This window comes from Leucopleurus acutus (genome assembly GCF_964270905.1).
Source record: "Leucopleurus acutus genome assembly, chromosome: 9".
NCBI classification, from domain to species: Eukaryota; Metazoa; Chordata; class Mammalia; order Artiodactyla; family Delphinidae; genus Leucopleurus; species Leucopleurus acutus.
Genome location: NC_139144.1, coordinates 94,850,665 through 94,875,748, shown reverse-complemented (window position 1 = coordinate 94,875,748; position 25,084 = coordinate 94,850,665). Strand labels below are relative to the sequence as shown.

General features: G+C 48.2%; 1 protein-coding gene across 2 annotated transcripts in view; it reads left to right on the top strand.

Annotated features, from left to right (window-relative positions):
• Nucleotides 1–25,084, top strand: part of HIPK2 (homeodomain interacting protein kinase 2) — a 188,055-nt gene that overhangs the window by 53,383 nt on the left and 109,588 nt on the right. For both annotated transcript variants that reach the window (XM_082846982.1, XM_082846981.1), the window contains exon 2: nucleotides 11,170–12,253. In XM_082846982.1, coding sequence (XP_082703108.1) covers nucleotides 11,170–12,253 — 1,084 coding nt within the window. The remainder of the gene's footprint in view (nucleotides 1–11,169; nucleotides 12,254–25,084) is intronic.

Below are 25,084 nucleotides of genomic sequence, written 5' to 3'. Positions count from 1 at the left end.
TTTGCTTTTATCATATTTGACTAACTGAAATCCCCTCCTGGGTCCATTGAGGCAAGATATAGGGAAATTACAACATGGAATGTCTTATCTCCAAGGAGGGAAAAACAGAGAGAGTTCTTTTAAAATATGGCAATATATCCTGAGAAGGTTATGCGTTAGTAAAATGCATTTGGTTTTCTTAAACCTTCCGTTAAGGGTTGAATTGTCTCCCTAACCGCCTTGCCTGTAAAAACACATGTTTAACTCTTAACTCCATTACCTCAGAATGCGACCTTATTTGAGGAAGGGTCTTTACAGAGGTAGTCAAGTTACAGATCATTAGGGTGGGCCCTAATCCTATATGATTGGTGTCCTTAAAAAGGGGAAATGTGGACCTAGAGACATGCACAAAGGGAAGACAGCCCCCTGCAAACCATGGAGAGGCCTGGAGCAGATCCTTTCCCTCAGGGTCCTCAGAAGGAACCAGTCCCTGCCAACACCCTTCCAGCCTCCAGAACCGCAAGACAACGAATTTCTGTTGTTTAAGCCCCGCAGTCTGTGGTGTTGTGTTATGGCCATCCTAGCAAATACATACACCTATGTTGAGAAGTATTTTTTTAAAATAATTAACGTTCTTAATTAATGCAATTATTGCTTGAAAACAGAGTTTTTGAGGGTTTTTTTATACACTTGTTTTCCTTTCATTGATTCTCCAGTTTCCTGGAGAAGGAAACTGAAAAGCATGTTTGTTTTATCGGTATCATTCTTTTCTTTCACCAGAATTATCTTGGATTGGTAATGTTTAGATTGCTTATGAACACTTGGTGACATGGCCTCTGGATCATCAATTTATAGAGCCTACATTTACTTACCCACTGCAGTGAAAGGCCGGCACATCCATAGTGCTTTATGGCTTAGTCCCAGGCAACGAGGCAGAGTCCCAGGAAGGGGAATTTGAGAGAGGCTTGACTCTGTTATAGGTGAAGTTAGCGACTTTCAGAAAGAGAAAGTAAGTCTGAACGTGGATAAGGGCTGATTTGGACAAATAATGAGCCAGTAGGTAGATAGATATGTGGAGAATTTGCAAATGGTAGGAAAAGGATGTTTTCTCAACTGGAGAAACACAGCTTATGGTAGAATTTGCAGATTCAAGGAAGATGACGTAAAAGATTTTGAAAGTCCTTAAGAGAATCATATTTCTTGGGAAAGCAAGGGGCATAACATGGTGCACTTGGTTCTCTTCCCAGGGGAGTGCCACTTCTTTCTCTCCTCCCGACCCTGTGGGAAAAGAGGGCTGGTGGCTTATTCCTAGCCAGGCCCAGTAGCGCTTTCTCTGTTTTCATTCTCCTGGATCAATCCCTTAATTGTTTTTTGGGTTTTTTTTTTGCTTTTGCTTTTTCATCGTTTTATACTTGACTTCTTCACTGTGACTCATACTGTCCTCCTCATACTGTTTGACAACGTCTGTGCCCCCAAGGATTACTTTATTTGCCATCTGCTCTACTTTCTACACCATTTCTCCTGGGAAACAGCTTTACCCACATGGATTCCATTTTCATCTAGGTGTTGTTGGCAGCCCTCAGGTCAACGATCCCTCGCCCATTCTCCCATCCTGGTTTTTCTGTTGGTACATATAGAACGTCGTCTCCTCTCTGTTGTTACTAATGCCTTCAGTGAAATCTGTCCAAAATCGAGCTTTTCCTTGGGACTTCCCTGGTGGCGCAGTGGTTAAGAATCTGCCTGCCAGTGCAGGGGACACGGGTTCGAGCCCTGGTCCGGGAAGATCCCACATGCTGCAGAGCAGCTAAGCCCGTGCACCACAACTACTGAGCCCGCGTACCACAACTACTGAAGCTCACACGCCTAGAGCCTGTGCTCTGCAACAAGAGAAGCTACCGCAATGAGAAGCCCGCGCAGTGAGTGCAACGAAGTGTAGCCCCCGCTTGCTGCAACTAGAGAAAGCCCGCGTGCAGTAACGAAGCCCCAACGCAGCCAAAAATAAATGTTAATAAGTTAATAAATAAATTAATTAATTTTTTAAAAATCGAGCTCTTCCAGCTCACTTGGCTCTCATCTTCAGCAACACAGTTCCTTTCCCAGTCTCTTTGGGATGTGATCCTTTGATTTCGGTCTTTTTCCCTTTACATATTTTTGTCACTGTCCTACTGATATTTGTTTAGCCATATTTTTGACCTTACCCCTTTGTCCTTGGTCTTATGCATGGACTGGTCCAGGGTCACCTTGCCCTCTCCCCGCTCCGATTCATCCTGTGCAAGCTTAGCCCATCTTATTGATTTCCATTGTCTTTTCAAAATGGTTTATCTTCATTCAGGATTCAGCTCAGCAAATGGGTACTAGATGCTTGATTGTCAATGACCAGCGGCTCCTGACACTGTAACTTTGGTAAATTAAGCACTTCCCTGCCTCAGAGTTTCAGTATGAATAGCTGAACAGTGAAGGTTTCAACTTGGATCTCTTGTCAGTGCTTGTAATTCATCGTGTTCAAAACCCATTCCATCATCCCATCCCCCAAGAGAAACAACACTTTAAGACCACCTCCCATCTTCCGTGTCACCATCTGTGGAACCCCCGCTCCTTTCAGGCCCCCAGACATACTCGATTGCTCCCTCGCCTTTGCCCTTGCGTCCCGTCTGTCAGTGCGTCTTGCCTCTCTTCTCCGCACCGTCTTATGTTTCTGCTCCTTCCTTTCTGTTTTCTCAGGCAGGGTCCTCAGTGCAGGTCCCCATTACCTCCCCCCTGGACTGCTAGGACAGCCCAGGTCAGCTCACCAAGACCCAGGTCAGCTCACCAAGACCTGAAGTTTACCTCTTTCAGGAGGTAAATTTATTTTATTTGAACAGTTTTGAGTGGTTGTATTTCCCAGATGTCATAATAACCAGAGGATAGAGAAATGCAGGTGACTTGGGAGTGCTGTCGTGGGGTCCATTGTGTTACCAGGTGGCGTGCGGTCGGTGTGCCCCATACCTTAGATCAGTCTCCTCTCACACACCAGCTTTCATCTTGCCTTGGCTGTTTTGTTACCTGTCTCCTTATCTGGTGCTTTAACTCCGAGACCCTAAAGCATGAAGAAGAAGGGTTAACAGCACAGATTTGGTAGTCAGGCAGACCTTAGTTCAAATCCCAGCTCTGCTGGTAGTAGCAAAGTGAGCTTGGACAAACTGTGTCATCTCCCTGCACTCCACTTACCCATCTGTAAAACGGGAAATGCACCTGACCTTACGGTTGTGGGGTGTGTGCACCTGGAGTCTGACACAGAGAGCAAACCCAGTAACGATAGCCCCTCTACGACTTGTTAATCGAGTGTTAGATGACAGTCAGTATAAAGTGAGTGGCTTTAGTGGTAGGGCTTCACACCAGCCTTTTCAGTACTTAAAAATTACTTCTAGAAGATTGAAATTATCAGGAGAGGACAATTCTGGGTAAGTAGGCTGTTGGTGCACACAGTGTAGACTGGTAGTTGCGTTGGGGGTGAGCATTTGTTAATGTATTAAATGCTCCTAAGTTGTTGTCTCCAAGCAAAGCTTCAGCTTCCTGAGGGCAGAGACCACAGTGCTGGCTGCAAGCCCCCAACACCCGGTTAGCAGGAGCTGGAACACTGTCCTTGTGCCCTTCAAAAGATATTAACATCTTTCTAGTCGCAGCTCAAGTCTTACTTACCTCCCCTGTAAACCCTTGCCTAACCACAGCCCATAGTGATTCCTGCCTCTGAACTCCTGTTGCATTTACTTTGGCAAGTTGCTTACGTTGCCCAGAATTGCCAGTTGTCCTTTTTACTTTGCACCGAACTTGGCGCCCCCATGAGATTTTAAGCTCCTTTAGCGCAGTGCCGATGTCTTAGATGTCTTGTGCTTCCTTTTGTCCCCAACTCCAGTCTTTTTATATAGAGGGCCCTTAATGGAATCAGTAGTATTGTGATTGTCATTATTGATAAAGAATGCTGTAGAGCTTGTGGTTGATCCTAAACTGTGCTCTGGTGGAATATACTACACATTTAACCTTACACAACTAGCAGATAAATAGACGTTGATGGAAAATGATAGACAAGCCCCATAGACATTTAGTATACACTGTTCTGGAAATGTATTATTTAGAAATGGGCTAACCTGAAATTATCTTTGTTACTACTTGTGAAATATATGAACTTGACAAGCAGGATTACTGTCATTAAAATTTATGAATATTGTTACGTATATCAGTGAAGAAAATTTTTCTATTACTGTTCAACCCCCTGAGGCATCCAATTATGGTAATCAGTGATTATACAGATTAACCCTTTTTAGGCGTTTTTAATGTCCATTCAGATGCGTATTTCTAACATTCGTATATTTTTTGAAATATTCTGTAATGTTACTGTACCTTATGTGCATAATGTGATATGCAAGAGAGATCTAGCAGTCAGCTGGGTACAAAAAAAAGAAAGATCTGTAGCTTCTCTCAGATACTTACTATTCGGTAGAAGTGTGTGGCCAAAGGACTACAGGAAGTGGGGAAGTTGGCACCTCCTAAACTAAGGTGTTCTTTTTCTTCTTTTGGTCGTACTGTGCAGCTTGCCAGGGTCTTAGTTCCCCGGCCAGGGATGGAACCCATGCCCACAGTAATGGAAGCATGGAGCCCTAACCACTGGACTGCCAAGTGAATTCCCAAACTAAGGTGTTCATGATTCTGTTCTCTTTAATAATATAACTGGATCCTGAGTGGTGATCTGCAGCACCAAAATTAAACTTTACATACTGATAAAAATGGTGCCACTGTTTCGCTTATAGTTCCTTCTCTCGAGCTTTGATAAGAGTCCAGTGAAATTGAATTCAGCTTAATTATTTTTTTAATCATAGTTGAACCCTCACTCATCCCTGTAGTATAGGCAGAGTCTGATCTTCCAGTAGATAATTTTGGGGTGGTGAAATGGAAAGGAAATGTACTCAGATGTGAAGCAACTTTTCAGTTCATCTAATTGTGAAATATAAAATTATGAAGAAACTAGGCAAATACGTGGAAAAAATGAACTAAATGAGCCAATCCTTTAACAAATGACCTTTTAAAAATTCTTGTGACTTAAGAGCTCAGGAAGATCATGAAGATTTTTAACTATCCTTTTTTATTTAAGGTGGAAAAAATTATTCTTAACCCTAGAAAAATAAATTTCTCTTTAAACTATTAAGACAAAGTGGCACATAGAATTACCCAGATTTGAACTTCTGGGGTCAAGGTCTGGTTTTTCCACTTATTATGGGAGCCTGAACCCATCATTTGACTTCCTAGTTTTCAAACTAGGACCCTCGTAAGAATGAAAGCGGAGAGGATGCTCTTACTAATTCATTTGGAATAACAAGGGTAATTCTGGACTGTCCCAAAGTCGGATGTACGTTTACCCTGTTCGTAAAACATCCTGCCCAGAGCCTCGTACTTACTGGGTGCTCAGGATTTTAGAATCTGGAGAATCATGAGACTCCTGAGTAATAGGGTTTGAATTCAAGTGTGACAGCATTTGATGGACATAAGTGGCAGCTCTAATAAAGAGTAGAAGGCAAATGTTTTAAAAATATTATTTTGAAATGCAGACTTTCGTGCATATCTTTTTAAAAATGCAAAATGAGCATGTGAATAAAATGGCTAAAAGAGGACCCAGTGCTTTCACTGCCTTTAGCAGTGTCAGAAATGCACCCTAGGTAGCTGGGACCTGGATTTGTTTGGGGCATGAAAGAAGCAGTCTTTCATCTTTGTGGTAATAAGAAATGACTTCTTACAAGTAATGGAGTTTAATTCTGCTAACTATAGGATGTATTTTAGTGCCTATTTTATAGGGGCTGTATTTCATTTGCCATATGCAAGGAAGGACATATTACAGTTGTGTAGTACAAGTTGGCTTAAATTTTAATAAATTAGTTTTTAAATGCTTTTTACGGGTCACTTTTATAACATCTGCATAAACTTGTATCAGTAACATTAAAAAGCATGCAAGGCCCTGATTAATATCTAATATTCCATGCTTATAATTTCGACCTTCTTATGAGACAGATGGTAACAGCGATGTGCCTTTTAGAAAGTTTAGTTCTAAATTGTGGTGACTCACTGCTTTCACATGAGTGACAATGCGGTAGTCCTGTCAGGAGTTATTTTGGGAGGCTACTCGGGCTTTTGTGGAACAGTCTGGGTCTCGTGGCCCCCTCTAGGGAGCAGGTATGAGTTTTGCAGATTTATCTCACAGTGATTTCCCTGGTGCCTCACTCCCCATGGGCTCAAAACCTGCCCTCACGCCCATATGGTAAGAGCCTCCCAGTCTCCCAAGGAAGGTGGAGAAAAATTCACTTCCTCTTCCAAGAACCAAATAGGAAGGGCAGAGATGACTTAAAAAGTGATTGAAATGGTGACGTAGGATCAAACTGAAAATGCCCATTAAACCCCCTGCCTTTTCTGAGAAGAAAATTGACAGATAAGGAGGGCAGCAGGCCTTGAAGAGCACAAAGGTCAACACAGAAAGAAATGAGAGGGAACAGCTCTTCCTAGAGTGGAAAACATAAAGGCCCTTGCCTTCCTCGGCCCCAGCCTTGGGGATCTGAATAAATAGAATGCAAAGGGTGTGGGCTGGGATTCTCCACGAATCAGGAGTACTTGTTCCAGAAAAATACTCTCAGGGAGAAATGTTTGGCAATAAGTTTGGTTATGTAGGATTGTTTTGAGACTAAGCTACGCAACTATCAGCAACGGTTTATCACTTATAAGATAGTTTAGAGATTTAAAAATAAGTAACAGTAGTAGTAATAATAATAATTGCTATTATTATTATTGAAGACTTTCTTTACCTATATTTCCTTTGAGCAGTTTGCTTCACAGAGCAAAATGGCCCCTGCTACAGAATAAGGGTAATAAGACTGTAATGGCAAACTTCCAGCTCTAAGATAAATAAGTCCTGGGATGTTAATGTACAGCCTGTGACTGTAGTCAACAACTGGGTATTGTGTACTTGAAAGCTGCTAAGAGAGTAGGTCTTACATGTTCTCACCACACACACACACAAAAGGTAATTAGGTGATGGAGGTGGTAACTAACCTTATTATGATCATCGTTTTGCACCATATATTCGTATCAAATCATCACGTTGTACACGTTAAACTGCCACGATTTTATGTGTGTTATATCTCAGTCAAGCTGGAGGGGGAAATAAGGCTGTATCGGGAATTGCTAATCTAGTTCTTAGAATAGTGGCTGCTGACCTTATAAAGGAGCAGCAGTGGCCACACCAGGCCAGGCCAGAGTCTGCAGCAGGCGGTGCGGCGAAGGGTGTCTCTAGCCATGCAGGTCTCCTCTCTGATCCCGCGAATGTCACCAGAGGTACCCAGTGACAATTTCCACAATTTTATGACCCTTGGCTGTCATCCCAGTAGCAAATAAGTCATAAGCCATTCTCTTCCCCTCTGTAAAATTCCACTGCTACACCCTGGCCTTTCCACCAAGATTTTTCTGAAACAGTGAAAACAGAGAATAGAGCTACATCTCCTTTATGTAACATCAGCATATTTCTTCGGCCACCTCTGACCCCTCGCTGCCCCCCTCCCTGTCCTCCTGCCACAAAGCGCTGAGGATGGAGCAGTGAGGGGCAAGCTCGATACCAAAGAATAAAGGAAATGCTTATTGCTTTGCCCCTTCAGTGGATACGTTACTAAAAGCTGAGGGATTGGTCGTTTCTATATTGTATAAAATATCTAGAACAATGTGGTTATTTAATACTGATAAATATAGAAAAGCTATTTTCTGTGTTATTATAGAATTAAGGGGAGATTGACTTGAACAAAAAGTACCATAGGAAGAAACAGGTAAGTGTGAATTCTGAATGAGCAAGCCAAAATAGTCTTTGTCAGGCAGAAGGCTGTCTACAGAAGTCTAGTCATGTTACCCAAGTAGATATTGGAGTTCAGGAACCAAACAAGAAAGGAAGCTTCTGTCAGATCTATGGGATCAGGGTCAAGGTAGGGTTCAGAGCAGGTGCTGGGTGTTAGACAGGTTGAGGTTGCCGCTGGGAAGTGAGAGCACATCCGGGTTGAAGTATAGACAGAACATGACTGCTGACCCCAGGACAGGAGCTGCCTGGACTCTGCCTTAGTTTGGGTGGAAAAGTATTGGCAGGTTTTTCTTTATTCTCCAGAGTGAGGCCAGGTTCCGTAGGTGCTTGTGACTGGTAATTGCTGTATAGCTAGAAAACTAAGCTCTCCTTGAAGCCTGATCAGTTAGAGTGCTTTATTCCATCAACTGAGTGCCTCCCATACGTAACAAACCCGGCTTAATGCTAGGGGGAAAAGAGAAGTATAACCTGTAGCTCGCGCCTTCCGAATATAGCCTGGTTATGGAAACATGACTTAAACGTATAAAAAGTTATATAGCACAGAAGATAAGTAATTCAATTCAAGACAAGAGATTCTGCAAGGCAGAAATGCAGTTTGTGGGCAAATGGGCAGTGCACATGGTAAGTGCCTTAGGAGTGGAGAGTTGGGGATATCAGTGTAGGTTGGAGTTGTCTGGGAAGAGGAGGCATCTGAATTGTCTTATCTTTGGATAAGCTGAGAGAAGAGGTGAAGGCATGTCGGATGGGGGAATTGTGTAAGAGCATGGAGGTAGGAACTGCAAGAGGCATTCTAGAAACAGTGAGTAGAACAGCTTAATTAAAATTGAAAGTTCAGGAAGGTTAACAGTTGGAGGTGAAGCCAACAAAGCAGTTGAAATAAAAATGTGAAGGTGTTAAGAGTCCTCAAATTTACCTTCTAGACACTAAGGAATCATTGAAAGTTTCTGGACAGAGACGTGACTGCTTAGAAATGTTCTAGGAAGATAATCTGGTGGCTGAATGTGGGCAAATTAGAGGAAGAAAGAGTGCTCAGGTAGACCAGATGTCTGTGCTTGCTTTTGTCTACTGGAGAGTGATAAGTGCTTTAACTATGGAAGAGGCAGGAAGAACAGAAACAAAGAGATGGTTACAAGAGACATTTTGAAGGACAGAGAAATGAGACTCCAAATCTTCTTGTCTATGGAGGCAAAGAAGAATCCTCAAAGGTTTGGAACCAAGTGACTAGAAGAATATTTTATGAACAGCCATGCAGACATTATCACGGAGGGTGAAATGGCTAGATTTTTAGGAAAAGGTAAGGAGTTCATCTTTGGAAGATCATCCTTGATTTTGTAGCAGGAGGCAGAAATACGTTACTGGAAGGCACGAGAGAGCATTTCGCCTGTGATGAACGTGTCGGGGTCGCCTGCATAGAGGTGACAGCTTCAATCCAGAGAGAACAGAGTCCAAACGTTGGAGACGCCCACATTTTAAAGGAGGAAGAGGAAGAGGAACCAGCCAGCACACAATGTGCAGTCAGACGCGGGATAGGGAGGTTACAGATTCACACAGCACAGATAAGAGCATCAAGAAGGAAGTCGTGGTCAGCAGTATCAGATTGGTCAGTTGCCGAGAGGTCAAAGGGATTAGAGGCTGAAAAAAGGCCATAGGATTAGGCAATTAGGAAGTCGTTTATCTTTAAGAACAGGGTCCTGTAGTGTGTGTATGTGTGTGGGGAGATGGATTAAGGAGTGAGGCCTTGAAGAAAAGGGAGCATAAACCATTGATTACAGGTGAGAAGAAGGGAAGTATCAAAAAGGAAGAATACGGCTGTTACTCCTCTTACCTTCCAAGTTGGGAGTTGCCATGTGCAGATGTGAAGGCAGAAGAGAAAGATTGTCACTGATTCTTTTGGCAAAACTTTATTAAGTACCTACTAAGGACTTGGATCCAATCAACAGGGAGAAGTTGAAAGCCATCAGAGTGGACAGCGGAGGGAGCATAGCATTCAAGAGAATATGAGAGAGGCTGAATCGTGAGAATAGGGGGAACTTTTAATGTTGGAACAGAGAGACACCTCTTCCTCTGAGACCAGAAAAATGGAAAAGAGGATGGATGCAAATTCAGGAGTGTTTTGAAATGAAGAGAATAAAGGTGGACAGCAAAGCTGCTGGCCTCAGGCTTCTGGACAAAGTGGAAGATGGGTTGTTGCTGAGAGAGAGGGTGGACTAGGGTGATGGGTGACGAGGAGAAAAGGAAAATGTTAAATAACCACCCTAGGTAATGCTACGGGGTCAGAGAGACACGAACACTGGGATCGCTAAACACCAACGGTGCTTGATCGAAACCCCACTTTCCTTATGCTGTTATAGGAAATGTTTCTCAACTGCAGCTTAGAAGATGGGCAGTGTTTCTGCTTTTACCTGTAAGGTCTTATCCTTCCTCATCACCTTGTTACTTCTCCTTAATTAATTTTTATGAATTTTTGTTTGTTTCCACTATCACCATAATTATAAATTGTACAGCCGTTCCAGAGTTATGGTCTTACAGATTTCTGAGGTTATCTAAATTGTGGGTGAGGTTTTGATATGAAATAGTATTACTTTCTAGATAAATTTATTGATAGATAAATTTAGCAGGAGCGCTGAGTGAACAGAGCCCATGAATTGTGCTGCCCACTCCTCCCCTCCAAAACAAAGCTGATAAAATGATTTCAGACTATCTAAATGAAAACATCAGACCAACTGCTGGTCGATTCAACCCTACAGAATCATTTAAGGTGACTGAGATGCCAGGGGGTCATTATGGTTCATCCAGAAGCCAGCAGATCACGAGTGGCTCTGTGATCGGACCTGTATGGAAGCTGTTTCCTCACATGAGTAAGCCGGACAGTCTTAGGGCCTGTGACAGAGAGGAGCTGGCCACGTGAGACAACTAAGTATGTGACAGCTGGGCCACCTGATACAGTCTTCAGTTTTAATAGGATTGCAGCCCAGTGAGAACTGAGGAAGAATTTGTTTCTATCACAAACAATATTTATTTTAAAAAAATGACATAATGAACTAAGTTCTGGTATTGTAATTGTGTTTCTGAGTCTTGAATGTATTCCCACCCTGCAAGTCTCCCACCTTCCTGATGGTGGCGGGCAGAACACTGTAACCCCTGGAGCCCACAGACTGAGTGACGAGCCGGTGCTTCTGGGTGGAATAGATTCACTTTTCCGACGTTGTTTCGAAGTGAGAAGACAGTATACTCTAGGACCCATGCTGCCGGTCCGAACTGCAGTGGCTCTGTCGCGTTCATTCGTGTAAGGGTGACTAAGGTATTTCTTTTCGCCTTTCTCTTTCTCACAGGTATGGCCTCACACGTGCAAGTTTTCTCCCCTCACACCCTTCAATCAAGTGCCTTCTGTAGCGTGAAGAAACTGAAAGTAGAGCCGAGTTCCAACTGGGACATGACCGGGTACGGCTCCCACAGCAAAGTGTATGGCCAGAACAAGAACGCGCCACCATCCCAGCCAGCCGCCACGACCGTCAGCGCCTCCCTGCCCATCCCAAACCCCAGCCTACCGTACGAGCAGACCATCATCTTCCCAGGAAGCACCGGGCACATCGTCGTGACATCAGCAGGTAGCACTTCCGTCACCGGGCCAGTCCTCGGCGGACCGCACAACCTCATGCGTCGCAGCACTGTGAGCCTTCTTGATACCTACCAAAAATGCGGACTCAAGCGGAAGAGTGAGGAGATCGAGAACACGAGCAGCGTGCAGATCATCGAAGAGCATCCACCCATGATTCCGAATAACGCGAGTGGGGCCACTGTAGCCACTGCCACCACCTCGACTGCCACTTCCAAAAACAGTGGCTCCAACAGCGAGGGGGATTATCAGCTGGTCCAGCATGAGGTGCTGTGCTCCATGACCAACACTTACGAGGTCTTAGAGTTCCTGGGCCGAGGGACGTTTGGGCAAGTGGTCAAGTGCTGGAAACGGGGCACCAATGAGATTGTGGCCATCAAGATCCTGAAGAACCACCCGTCATACGCCCGCCAAGGTCAGATCGAAGTGAGCATCCTGGCCCGCCTGAGCACAGAGAGCGCCGACGACTTCAACTTCGTCCGTGCCTACGAGTGCTTCCAGCACAAGAATCACACGTGCTTGGTCTTTGAGATGCTGGAGCAGAACCTCTATGACTTTCTGAAGCAGAACAAGTTCAGCCCCTTGCCCCTCAAATACATTCGCCCGGTCCTCCAGCAGGTTGCCACAGCCCTGATGAAGCTAAAAAGCCTGGGTCTTATCCATGCGGACCTCAAACCAGAAAACATCATGCTGGTGGATCCATCTAGACAACCGTACAGAGTCAAGGTCATCGACTTTGGTTCAGCCAGTCACGTGTCCAAGGCTGTGTGCTCCACCTACTTGCAGTCCAGGTATTACAGGTAAGGCCGTTCGCCCCGAGACAGGAGATGCGGAATGCCCAGCGGCATTCACAGAGCACGTGCAGTGTTGGTCACTGCCTGGGAGGTAAGATTGCTGCCCTCGAGTGATCACGATTTAGTCGGGAAATTAGGACATGTGCACATTGAAATGATGATTAGAAGCCACGTAAGAATGGAGCCGAGTAAGATTCTTGGCGTAGAGGTTCAGAGTTGGGAGGGATTCCTGGGGGCTGTGGGCAAAGAGCAAAGGCATGGTCGGGGAGTCAGGTTGTCACGGACGGGTGGAATCCAGACATGGGTGAAGGAGCGAGAGAGACACGCATTATGATCCCTCTGGCAAGAATGCGCAAGACTCGCACTGCAGACCGGGAGGACGCCTGCCTGGCAGAGCAGAGGATCCGTGGGTGGTGGAAAATCTGATTGCAGGGACAGGTTGGGACCAGGATGGTGGGGTCTTAGATACCAGGTGAAGGGGTTGCAACTGTGTCCATAAACGTGGAGCAAGTGCCGACACATTTGGACGACAGAGGGTGGGTGATAGGATGAAAGTGATGCTCTGAGAAGATGACTCTGCGCCCGTGTGGGAAGGGGATGGGAGGAGGGGCGGTCTGTAGCCTAGGGACCAGTCAGCGTGCTCCGGTGGTGGGAGAACTTTGGGCTCAGGAAGATGAAGGATTGTAGCACTCTTGGTGGGAAAGTGTGACGCTTTCATTCCTTCACTCGTTCAACAAGGATTTATTTCACTTCTAACATGAGCCAGGCACAGCGCTGGGGACCGGGACACAGCCAGGAGGGCAGAGGCAAGGCCCATCCGAGGGATAGCCAGTGCCTTGGCCAGCTCCCCGCCGCCGTTGTCACTCTACACTTGGGGGTGCCAGTTCAGCAGGCCAGGCCGCTCCATCCTAGGTCTTGGCCTGAATTTAGGGTGAACTGCAGCAAAGTCAAGGCTGCTTGGGCTTTTATTATTTTGTTAACTTGATGCCGTTTAATGGACGATACCGGCTTTATTCATGTTTTCTAAAACTTGAGCCGAGCAACTTGTAGAAGTCTGTGGCGTACTGCTTCCCACCCTGGCTCCACGTCAGAAGCACTGGTGGGTGGAGCGGGCTTTAGAAAATAACCTGATTTAGGTCCCAGTCCCCGCAAACTGAGTCATCGACATCTCTGGGGGTGGCGTCCTGTGTGGGTGTTTGTCACAGCTCTCCTGGGGCTCCCAGTGCGCAGCCAGGGTTAGGAATCGCGGCTCTGGTGGGACCCAGATGAGAGCACTGGCTCTGGGGTCAGGAAAGCCTCAACCCTCCACTCGCTGAGCTGTGCGACTGGGCTGGTTGCCTCGTTTCTCTAACCCCTTCGTTCCTGACCCATAACCTGGGCGAGTCCGGGCAGCAGCCGTGTTGGGGCTGTTGGATGGCGGAGCCGGGACGCAGCTGGGTTCTTGGCTCCGTATCTGGCGTGTGGTCAGTGCACAGGGCTTGGATGGAAATGGGAAGCGAGTGAGTCTGTTCTGGGGAGATGGCGATGGGCTGTGTCTGAGGGCATGTTGAACGGTCTGGTGAAAATGGAAGTTGGCGAGATACGAAACTAAAACTCCCATGAGAAGATGGGGCTGACAACACATTTAAGAGGTTGACATGTGGGCAGTAGACCCAGGATCCCACGGCTCCTCCGTGACCGAGCCCTGCTGGCCCGACCCCCGAGTGAGCACGTGCTTTCCCCACACCTCCTTCCCGGCCACGGAGAAGGGCGGGGATTGTGCTCGAGCCGCGTCAGCACAGTTGGCCCGTCACACGTTCTGAGGCACACCCGTCCCCCCCACACCTTGTTTGCCGATTTGCTCACCCCTCCAGCCGGCCAGCTTTGTCACAGGTGCCCTCGCCCGGCCCTCAGCCCGTGGGTCTCTGTCCTTGACCTCGTACCCCTTCCCCTGGGAGGTCTGTGGCCACAGGCCACACGTCCACACTGCCCCCTCACCTCCCTCATCTCAGTCCCGAATTACACACGTCTCTAGGCCCCTCCACCCGTGCTGTCCTCCCCCCACCCGCCTGCCCTGAGCATCCAGGGAGGGGCCTCGCATCTGCGTCCCTGCTGGGCTCCGGGAGGGCTGGATCTGTACTTCTCACCCGGTTCCTCTCCGCTCACCAGCTTCTTAGACACCTGCGGTCTGCTGTCAGGCCCGCAGCCCCAGAGCCAGGCAGACGGGGAGGCTGTGAGCCCAGGGCTGTGGCCACCGAGGAAGGGGAGCCTGGGCCTGAAGGTGGAGGGAGCAGGCCCTGCAGACCCCCGGGAGAGGGTGAAGGAGGACGCAGGCCAGGGGCTGGAACAACAGGCGTGCTCTCTACAAAGTGCCCTTCTCTGAACGCAAGCTGTGGGTGGTACCATCTGGGGTCACCAGCCCATCCGAGGGATAACCAGTGCCTTGGCCAGCTCCCCGCCGCCGTTGTCACTCTACACTTGGGGGTGCCAGTTCAGCAGGCCAGGCCGCTCTATCCTAGGTCTTGGCCTGAATTTAGGGTGAACTGCAGCAAAGTCAAGGCTGCTTGGGCTTCTATTATTTTGTTAACTTGATGCCATTTAATGGACGATACCGGCTTTATTCATGTTTTCTAAAACTTGAGCCGAGCAACTTGTAAAAAGGAAAATTCTTTTTAAAAGGCAATGCAGGGGCTTCCCTGGTGGCGCAGCGGTTGAGAGTCCACCTGCCGATGCAGGGGACACAGGTTCGTGCCCTGGTCCGGGAAGATCCCACATGCCGCGGAGCGGCTGGGCCCGTGAGCCATGGCCACTGAACCTGCGCGTCCGGAGCCTGTGCTCCGCAACGGGAGAGGCCACAACAGTGAGAGACCCGCGTACCGCAAAAAAAAAAAAAAAGGCAATGCATACTTATAGCCAAACTTGATGCACTGGGTAAGGTGACTTTGGGACTCTTGGCCTCGCTCGTGTTCTCACCTTCCTGTGCCCACGTGACGTGTGGCACCCCTCTCGCAGCAGACAGACTCTCCAGGCTTCCTGTGCTTTCGTGTCGGCCCCGGTGCCCGGGGACCGGGGACCCCAGCGCAGGAGCTCTGGGCGGCAGGAGAAACTGCTCCACCGGGTATGGAAGGCTCGTGTGCCGAGAGTCCAGGGCTCTCCTTAGCCCCCCTCTCCGTCTTCCACTTGCAGCCCCGGTGCCCCCATTTGCCTTGGAAGGCCCTCCCTCTGGTTGTGATGTGACCCCTTTCTTTAGACCTCATGTGACTGTTGCATAAATTTCTGAGCAGGACCTCTTCCTCCTGTGGTCGCTTTGACCAAAAAAGGCGAGAGTCCTTCGGGTCCTCCTGGTGGCCCCCCTGTGCCCAACTCTGCTTTTAAGGGCACAGTCAACATGAAACCAGCCCAGTGTTTCTGCCTGAAGTGATGCTTCGTCTCTAAATTGGTCACAGCGTCCTGTTCCTCCCCCGGGGCTCGTCTGAACCCGGAGTAGTTTGCTACCACACCCAGCAGTTTGAGGGTTTGAGGAGAGCCTCCAGCCCGGTCGGCATCAATCCTTGCTGTGGGACAGCCAGCTCCCGGCCACATTGGTCCAGTCGAGTTTCCTGATTGTGTTGCCTCTTACAGGGGAGAGGAGGTGGGTGGAGAAGGCTCCTCAGTGGTCCGTTGTTATCTGAGAAGGTCAGCGTTTTCAGCTGCGTTGTGAGAGACGCTGTGTTTGAGCTGCGTCGTGAGAGACTCTGTGTTTGAGCTGCGTCGTCGTGAGAGACGCTGTGTTTGAGCCACCTGGAGTAGAGGAGTCATCACCCTGTGGACCCAGCCTTCGACAGGGCCTGGGTCCCCCGGGCCCCCTGTATCTGAGCTGGGCCATCATCCCCTGGCGACCTCACTTTCAAAGAGGAGGACATTTAACGTCCTGCCCTGTTTTTAAGTGGACAGTATTCAATGTCTCAGCCCACCGTCGTTCCCGCCTAGTGATATGGAAACAGTCTGATATAAAGAGATGTTCCTGTCCTCGTGGGGCTGGGGTGGGGGGGTGTACCTGGAAAAGTAGGTGTGTCTCGGGGAGCAAACGGTTTCCCCCGGCTATTAGGCGCGTGCTTGGTCGAGGCCGGGGCATATTGCCGTAGGTATCCTGTGAAGCAAGCCTGACCATTTGTTTTTCAGGAAACAGGCTGCTTTTTTCTTTGTTTAACCCTGCTGCGTGGGTAGCCCCTTCCAACCTGACCTTCCAGCTTGAAGGTCAGTTACCTAGTTAAACCATCCAACCACGCTGGTCACAGGCTTTATTGTGCATAAGAATCACTTGGAGAGCGTGTTAAGAACATACTACCGCCACGGCCCTGCCCCAGACCCACTGCACCCCGGTCTCCAGAAGGGTGTCCCTGGAGAAAGTCCTCGCCCTGCACACACCCCAAGACTCGCCACGGGGAATCAGAGGTGAGCTTGTGCAGGTGGTTGGAGGCCCACTGAGAGAGAAAGGGGTCCTTAATGGTGTCTCCTTTGAAGAGTTCACACCCTAAGGGATGGAACTGAAGCAGATCCTGTGCACTTCTGTGAACGTACCTTGGAAGTCCCTGCCGTTTCCCTACAGCAGCCCTGCCTTATCCTCCAGGTTACGTTCCAAGACCCCCAGTGGATGTCCCTGAAATTGACGATAGCACCAAACCCTATGTACACTGTGTTTTTTCCCATATGCATAGGAAATTTACAAATTAGACACAGTAAGAGATTAACATTGGTAACTAATAATACAATAGAACAGTTACAACAGTATACTGTAATAAAAGTTATGTGAATGTGGTGTCTCTCTCAGAATATCTTATTGTACAGATTCAGTGCCTTTTCCATCTTAACCAAGCCCTATCACACACTGTGGCCGTAACTTGCAGTTTGAGGTGCGACAGCAAAACTAGCATGAATTTATTTTTTCCTTCTTCACAATTTAACGGATAGAAGATTCATTCTTACCGTAGATCTTAGCAACCTCAGCATACTTTCTTTTTCTTTCCTTATTAAATGGAGGACTTTCACCTTTTCACTTAAAGGAAGCACTTTCCAGGCTTCTCTTTGGAGTATCTGAATTGCCAGCATCAGTGTTCTTGCCAGTTGGGGCCATTATTAAGTAAAATAAGGGCTACTCGAACACAAGCACCACGATGCCACAGTCGGTCTGATCACCGAGCGGGCTACTAGGAGACAAATGGGCAGGGCGTGTCGGCCAAAGGGAAGAGTCCCGTCCTGCGTGGGATAGAACGGGACTTTGTGAGACTTTATCACGCTCCTCAGAACAGCAGGCAGTTTAAAACTTAAGAATGGTTTGTTTCTGGAATTTTTCACTTAATATTTTTGGATCGCGGCTGACTGTGATTAAGGGGGACTACTGCATTTGATTCTACATTGAAGCCAGTTAGTTTTTTGGAGCAAGCGATAAATTGATGCTGGGGTATTTCCGCTGTCAGTGTGACCAGCAAACTGAAAACAAGACTAAATATTAAGCTCTACTCAGGAAAAACAAACGAAAAGCCATGCCATTCAGGCAGGAGATAGAGATTAAAATGTGTGGATTTTTTTGTTTCTGCTCTGGTTATTCAAAATACTCTTGTCTAGACTTAATTTGAAACACTTAAGACCATTACCAGGACCAAAGAAAAAGGGTGGGGCGTGCATAAAAATTTAGGACATGAAGAAAAGGCCAGTAACCTACTCTTTCAGAATAATGTAACCTTTTTTGTCTGGTTCTTTTGGTTTCAGACACTGTCTTCAAATTGATTCCATGGTGGTTTTAGGTGAGGGGGAGATAAATTTTAATCCAGTTCAATTCATCAAACATTCATTGGGTGCCTACTGTGTGTCCTGCGATGTACTGTTGGGTAGGAGATAAGGTGCAAGATGTCTAATCTGGAGGAGTTTATGGTTTCTCTGAGGAGATTAAGAGACACAAATTGCCTAGAGTGTATTTCTGATACTTTGATATTACAAATGTTTGATCACTCAGCAGATATTCATTGAGACTCTAGGGAACCCGTGATGAGAAAAACCAGTTAAAGAGATTCAAAGCCAGTGAAAGATTTTGCGAGATGGGTTAATAGGGAGGGTTTTTATTATATTTTTTATTTTTTTTACATCTTTATTGGAGTATAATTGCTTTACAATGGTGTGTTAGTTTCTGCTTTATAACAAGGTGAATCAGTTATACATATACATATGTTCCCATATCTCTTCCCCCTTGTGTCTCCCTCCCTCAATAGGGAGGGTTTTTAGAGAACAAGCTGTATTGAAGTACTCTTGAGGTCCATTTTAAAGGAAATGTGAGATGGGGGTGGGAGGAGCCTGAGAGGCATGGAGATTGGAATTAATAAGGGAAGATGGGGGGAGGGGGGATGACAGTGACACTTGCAAGGAGTTGAAGGCTTGGGCTGGCAAGTAAGGGTTAGGTGAGGGAGGCCTGACCGTGGAGAATTTTGATGGAGGCTTGAGGGGCTTGGACTTAACAAAGGAGTAATTCAGTGAAGTTAAGGATATTAGTGAAGTTAATCAATTGAAATGGGGGCAAAAAGTTGGGGAGCACCCAGAGGCTAGGAGACAATAGTAGTTATTCATAAATAAAGGGAAGAGGCCCTAGATTATAATGGGGATCCCCTCCCCATCCCCCGTCAGTAGCCAGTATAAATGTGAACACTTTTAATGCTTTTAAATTCTGGTACTGTGATTGCAGAGTTGGCTAAGAGGGAATAGGTTTTGTTCGTTTGTTTGTTTTGCTGTCTTTTGTTTATGGACTTTGCTTTCCCTAAGGCACAGTTGTGAAGCTCTGGCCTCCAGAACCGGGTTTCAAGTCCCACCACTGGTATCAAGTAATAGCCTCTGGAAGGAGAGTTAAGAGACCTTAGCTCCAGTCCTGGCCCTGTCCATCCCCAGCTGACTGTGTTCCACTGAGTCAGTATATTGGTAGAATGTCAACTGTGAGGCATCCACAGCCCCGCATCTGGATCTCATTATGACCGGGGCCTGTGCTCAGTCCATGGCCAGGGGACAGTGTTCTCTCCTGTGGGCTGACCTTGGCCTCATTGGCTCAAACTGGGGACCCTCCATCATCTCCCCATCAGCAGGGAACACGGCATCTTCCAAAATAACTTTCGCTAAGTCGCTTCAAAAAAGGGGCATAGGGCTTCCCTGGTGGCCCAGTGGCTGAGAGTCCGCCTGCCGATGCAGGGGACACGGGTTCGTGCCCCCGTCCGGGAGGATCCCACATGCCGCAGAGCGGCTGGGCAGGTGACCCATGGCCGCTGAGCCTGCGCGTCCGGAGCCTGTGCTCCGCAACGGGAGAGGCCACAACAGTGAGAGGCCCGTGTACCGCAAAAAAAAAAGGGGGGGGGGCATAACTTAATAAAGTCATAGTTTCGAAAATTGCATAGCTTGTGCAGATTCCTGACTAGAAGTTAGGTTTGATTGAAAAGAAGAGCTCTGAAAGCATCTGCATTGCAGGCATTAGCTTTTTAAGTTAATTTGTGTTTTATTACTAGTAGATACAACAGGAAAGGCTTCTAGTTTACCCTTGAGAATATTGAGTGAAATATTCAACCCACTGACAGTCTCATTCACCCAGATGAGGGAGGTGGTTATAAATATGTAAAAGCTTTTAGAGTTGCAGTGTCTTTTCTGAGGAGAAGTAATCAATAAGTTATCTGGGCTATTAGGTTATCTTTAGTTTTCCCTTACTTGTCTCTAGGACCTTGAGTTGTGTGGTGAAATAATTTGAAATCGAATTTTTTTTTTTTAAGTATGAAATAATTAAAGGGAGAACCTCTCTGTGTATTTGAGTGTATCTCTGCCCTGGTGTTCCAGTCCCGCCTACACACACGCACGTGCACAGTCACGCGAATAAACACAGATAACACAATATAAGCCCATGCATGACATACGCACAGCTAGGTGTGCTTGCAGGCACCTTGGTGACAGAAGCTAATGCTCAGCTGTAGCAAAGATGCTGATGTACATAGATGCCTGCCACATGGAGGGAGACACACGCAACAGACATGCGTATGCATGCAAGGACACACACACAAGTTCAAAGACATTGAAAAACCATGTACATTCACAGACCACATGAACCAACCAGAGTGACCCCAGAGCAAGGGCCCAGGTGCAGAAGCAGTGTTGATGCCCCAGAAACTTGGCCCAGTTTTCTGCCTTGCTGCAGAATTGCCATCTACATGTCCCCAGACCTGAGGACAGGAGGGCTGGAACCACTCTTGAGCTCAAGGTATAAACCAGTTGTTTTCAAAGGGTGATCCAAGGACCCTCCTGCCGAAGTATCACCCAGGTGCTTGTTAAAAATGGAGATTCCTGGGTTGCAAAAGAAATCTAAGGAACAGGCTCTCTGCGGGGTGGAGCCAGATGACAGATTTGAGCAAGCTCTAGGGTGAATTCTTTTTCTAAAGCCACTGTGTTGAGGTTTGATTGGCATACAGAAAGCTGTACGTGTTTAATGTGTACAGCTTGGTGAGTTTGGAGGTAAAGCCATCCCCACAGTTTATGCCTTAAAGGGATCCATCACCTCCAGGAGTTTCTTCCTGCTTTAGTTATTTATTTACATTTTTTAAATTATTGTTTTTTCCTTTAAGAACTGTTGCCAGAGGTGGCTTGGATCCCAGCGTCGGTTGCCCCACAGAGGGGGTTGCCACCTGACCTGTCAAAATGGGAGAAGTGGGGTGCCGTGGGCAACCTGGCACGGGGCTCTTGCCCTTTTACCTGGGTGGCTGAGAGCCCCGCCGTGGGGCCCAGTTGTTAGATTCCTTGTGGTCCTTGTGGTCCAACCCCTTACGCCTCAATGGTGGTGACAGTGAAGATCCAAAAATCATGGGTGCGTGCGACAGGAGGGGTTACTGGGTGGACTGGTGAACTGCCAGGTGGGTGGTTGGGAGGGGAAGCAGGTGGACAGAGGAGACATGAACACACGTGACTTTTTGCATAATTTGCAGTCGACGGAGCACTTACTGCTTAGTAGCTACTGAACTCTCCCTGTAGCCACAGCTGGGTTTGGAGCTATAATCTTCACTTATGCATCGAACAAGTCATTTTTTGAATTCCGAAGATGTGCCAGACACTGTGCTTTGTGCTGGGGTTTCAAGAAACGAGTAGGAGTGCCCTCAGCTATGCAGCTCTGCCCCCGAATCTGTCATGGAATGAGCTGTCCCTGGGGAGCCAGCAGTGGGCGTGCCAGGCTCCGCTGTCCTCGTCTACCCCGGTGTAGACATCTCTCCTTAAGCCAAGAAGGCAGAGCATGTTGCCTTTGAATCGCTTTGCCCAGTCTCCCTGGGCCGCTTGTATTATATGTTCCGAGTCCTGAGTGCCCTCCCCAGTGAAGGGGCCCCCTCCCCACTGCCCTTGGCCTCCCCTGGCTGCGGGTCTCTGCATCACAGCTGGGACAGATCGGGCCAGCCTTTCCCCACCGCCTCACCAGCTCCCCAGAGGAGGAGGGAGCGCCCAGCCACAGCCTCGCCAGGGCAGCTCGAGCCCAGCGTTCCCTTTCGTCCTTGGCACCATCGGCCTCTGGCTCCCCGGGTCTTAAAGCCAGGTGGAGGAGCAGGGCTCTTGGTGATGAGTACTGGGCTGTGGCCCTCGTTCCTGGAAAGAGATGGAGATGGTGACATTGTAGAAGCAGTTGTCGTAGGTGAGGTGTCCCCAAAGCAGAGGCAGAGGCAGGGCTTGGGTGCAGCATGTCTGTTTGGGAGAAAACCTCAGGAAGCAGGAGGAAGGGAATGGGGTGGGGGAATACCGGGAGGAGTTAGGGGGTGGCTCCTGCTGTAGGCCTCAGGGACTGTGCCCCAGGACGGGGGAGGCTGGGGCTCTGGGCCCTTTGAGACCGAGGGCCCTCAAGGGTATTGACTCTCCTGTGCCTTTGTTTGGGCCGAGCTTGTTCGAGGACTGGGTGGGTTTGAGGAGACTCAGGGGAGACTGCGAAGCAGAACAGACCACGTGACTGTGGCCAAGATCAGCGGGAACGTGACATGAGCCCAGAAGGACCCAAAGTGTGAGCACCAGCCCTGTGTTCGGGGATCCGCTCTGTCCTCCCCACCGATGACCTGTGTGCCTTTTTTTTTTTTTTTTTTTTTTTTTTTGCGGTACGCGGTCCTCTCAGTGTTGTGGCCTCTCCCGTTGCGGAGCACAGGCTCCAGACGCGCAGGCTCAGCGGCCATGGCTCATGGGCCCAGCCGCTCCGCGGCATGTGGGATCTTCCCGGATCGGGGCACGAACCCATGTGCCCTTCATCGGCAGGCGGACTCCCAACCACTGCGCCACCAGGGAAGCCCCTGTGTGCCATTTTTAAATGGAAAGGGAATACAGGGGAAATGCCTTTGTAGGCAAGTTTAAGTATTGCAGTCTAAGAATTCAGAGTTGAACTCCACATTTTGGTTTTGGGGAGAGTTGGGAGATCTGAATGAAACGCTAAAAAAAAAAAAAATCTTGCCTCCACCGCACTCTCCTTTTTTATCTGGCCAGCCTGCCCACTAGAGGTGGGAGATGGAGGCTGTGTCTGAGAGAGGAGACACCTGAGCAGGGGGAGGTGCCTGAAGCCTGAGTTTGTCAGAACCGTGGGGCGATGTGGAGGCGGGTTACTGTCTGCCACGTTCTCTCTGCTGGTGCGTGTAGCTGTTGTGTGTTCCCCAAGGCGCCTTTGTTGAATGAGCGAGTGACTAACTGGCCAAATGAATGGATGAACGGATGAACGGATGAACGGATGGATGGATGGATGGATGGATGGATGGATGGATGGGTGGATGGATGGATGGTATCAGTGGCCTCATGTTTATAGCTCAACTCACACTGTCACAGCAGAAGCACCCACGTGCCCAGCTTCTTGTAGTCCTTCCTACAGTCCTTTCACTGTTGCCCTAAACCTCAGGCCCATGGCATCCAGCATCTCCAAACCCTGGATCATACGGGCCCCCTTTATCAGCCTTCTGGGGAGCAGACATCTCACCAAAAATGTTCGTTCCGTCAACCTGTGAGATTTCAATTTAAAACCTGAAGACAGCTGACTCAGCTTTTAACAGGTTAGTTCCCTGAAATCAGCCAACAATCTGTCATGTCCCATTACACCTTGACAGAAAATTAGAAATGACTTCCCAGTATGAAGAAAGGGCCGAGCCCAGCAAGACCTGACTAGGGAACCTTGCACGTGTGGAGACAGCCCTGTCCTCTGGGCCGCTAACCCCTTACCTGCTTTTCTGTTTCTGAGATGTTACGGACATGCTAGCCGTGTGCCCCGGAACTTTGTCTTCATACGTAGGAACTGAATGAGCAAAGATCTCCCGCAGAGGATAAAGTTCCTGACACATGACTCAGCGTGTTCCTGGCACGGGGCAAGCACTCAGCCCATGTTTGCTGCTATATTACTTTTACTGCCACTACTGTTATCATCATTATCATTATTCTTATCGTCATCACTCTATTGGCAGAGATCTGCTTTATAGCTGTGTGACCTCAGGCAAGTTCCCAAACCTCTCTGAGGCTCATTGTTCTTTCTCTTATGAGGGAAGTATGACAGCAGTTCGTGAGGTTGTTCTAAGGACTAAACGAGATGGCTGTGGTGTGTGCTCACCTGTGTGCACCTCGCCTCTGCTCTAAGTAACCATCACGCTCTCCCCTGGGCCCCCTTCCCGGTGTGTGTGCCTCTGGCTTAGCATTTATTTTACTTGGCCTGGTATCATTGTAGGCTGTCGACATCCCCAGTATTCCCGAGCTCCTTGGGATCACGTGTCGTTTCTTTTTCGTCTCCGTGGACACGTGGAGGCGCAGCACGTACTTCACATGCAGTAGGCGCTAACGGAGTACGTTTGGTGGGTTTCCTCTGGTGTCAGGAAGGGACAGTGTCCAGTGCGATGGGGAAGGGGTTAGCGTTTGAAGAGAGGAACAACATCTCTTCCCCTGAGTCAGGAGGGAGACACGGGTGCAGCATTCTTGACTGGAGGGCACGGGCCCGGCACTCTCCTGCCGCTGCTCGTGTACCTGCGGTGAAGCTATGAATCCTGCGCTTGGGCTGGGCACACAAGCCTCACGGCAGTGGGGAGCGGGCACGGGAAGCCTCAGGAGGTTACATCGCATTTGCCACCTGCCGTGCTTCCCATATCCACTGTCCGTCTCCGCCGACATCAGAAGGATCCAGGAGCCAAGACTGGAGTGACGGGCAGGACTCTGCTCACGGACTCCCTGAAGGTGTGCGTGCATGTGTGTGCGTGTGTATGAATGTGTGTTGGTATGTACTATACGTGTGGTGTGTGTGTTGGGTGTGTGAATGTGTGTTAGTGTGTGTTGTATATGTGAGATGTGTTGGTGTCTGGGGGGGGTTGTGTTGGCTGTGTGTGTTGGGGTGTGTGTGTTGTACACGTGGGGTGTGTGCCTTGTATGTGTGGCATATATGTTAGTGTGTATTGTATATGTGATGTATGTTGCTCCGTGGGGAGAGTGTGGGTGTGCGAGTTCAGTGGCAGCAGGTAGGCTGGTCCCTAGGGTTCCCCATACTTGGAGCCCCTTCTGATCCTGCTTCGTGTGACTGGGGAAGTGTACTCTCCAGTCACAACCTTATTTATGTCATTATTGACTATAAAACTCAAAGTTGTTTGGCCAGAACATGAGGGATCAACTGTTGGTGCCGCCTCTTTGTCATCCACTGACCACCAGTGAAGGCTTTCTGTTCCTCTTCTCTTTGTAAATTAGAACTTATATTGGCAAATAAAAATAAACTAAATGTGAACCCCCAGAACAGAGATAGCTCTGGCACTGAGAGTCAGATGTTCTCACTGTGAAAGGTGAACATTCACCCCGACGAGCGGCCGGGAGGTCTTCGGGAGATGGCACTGC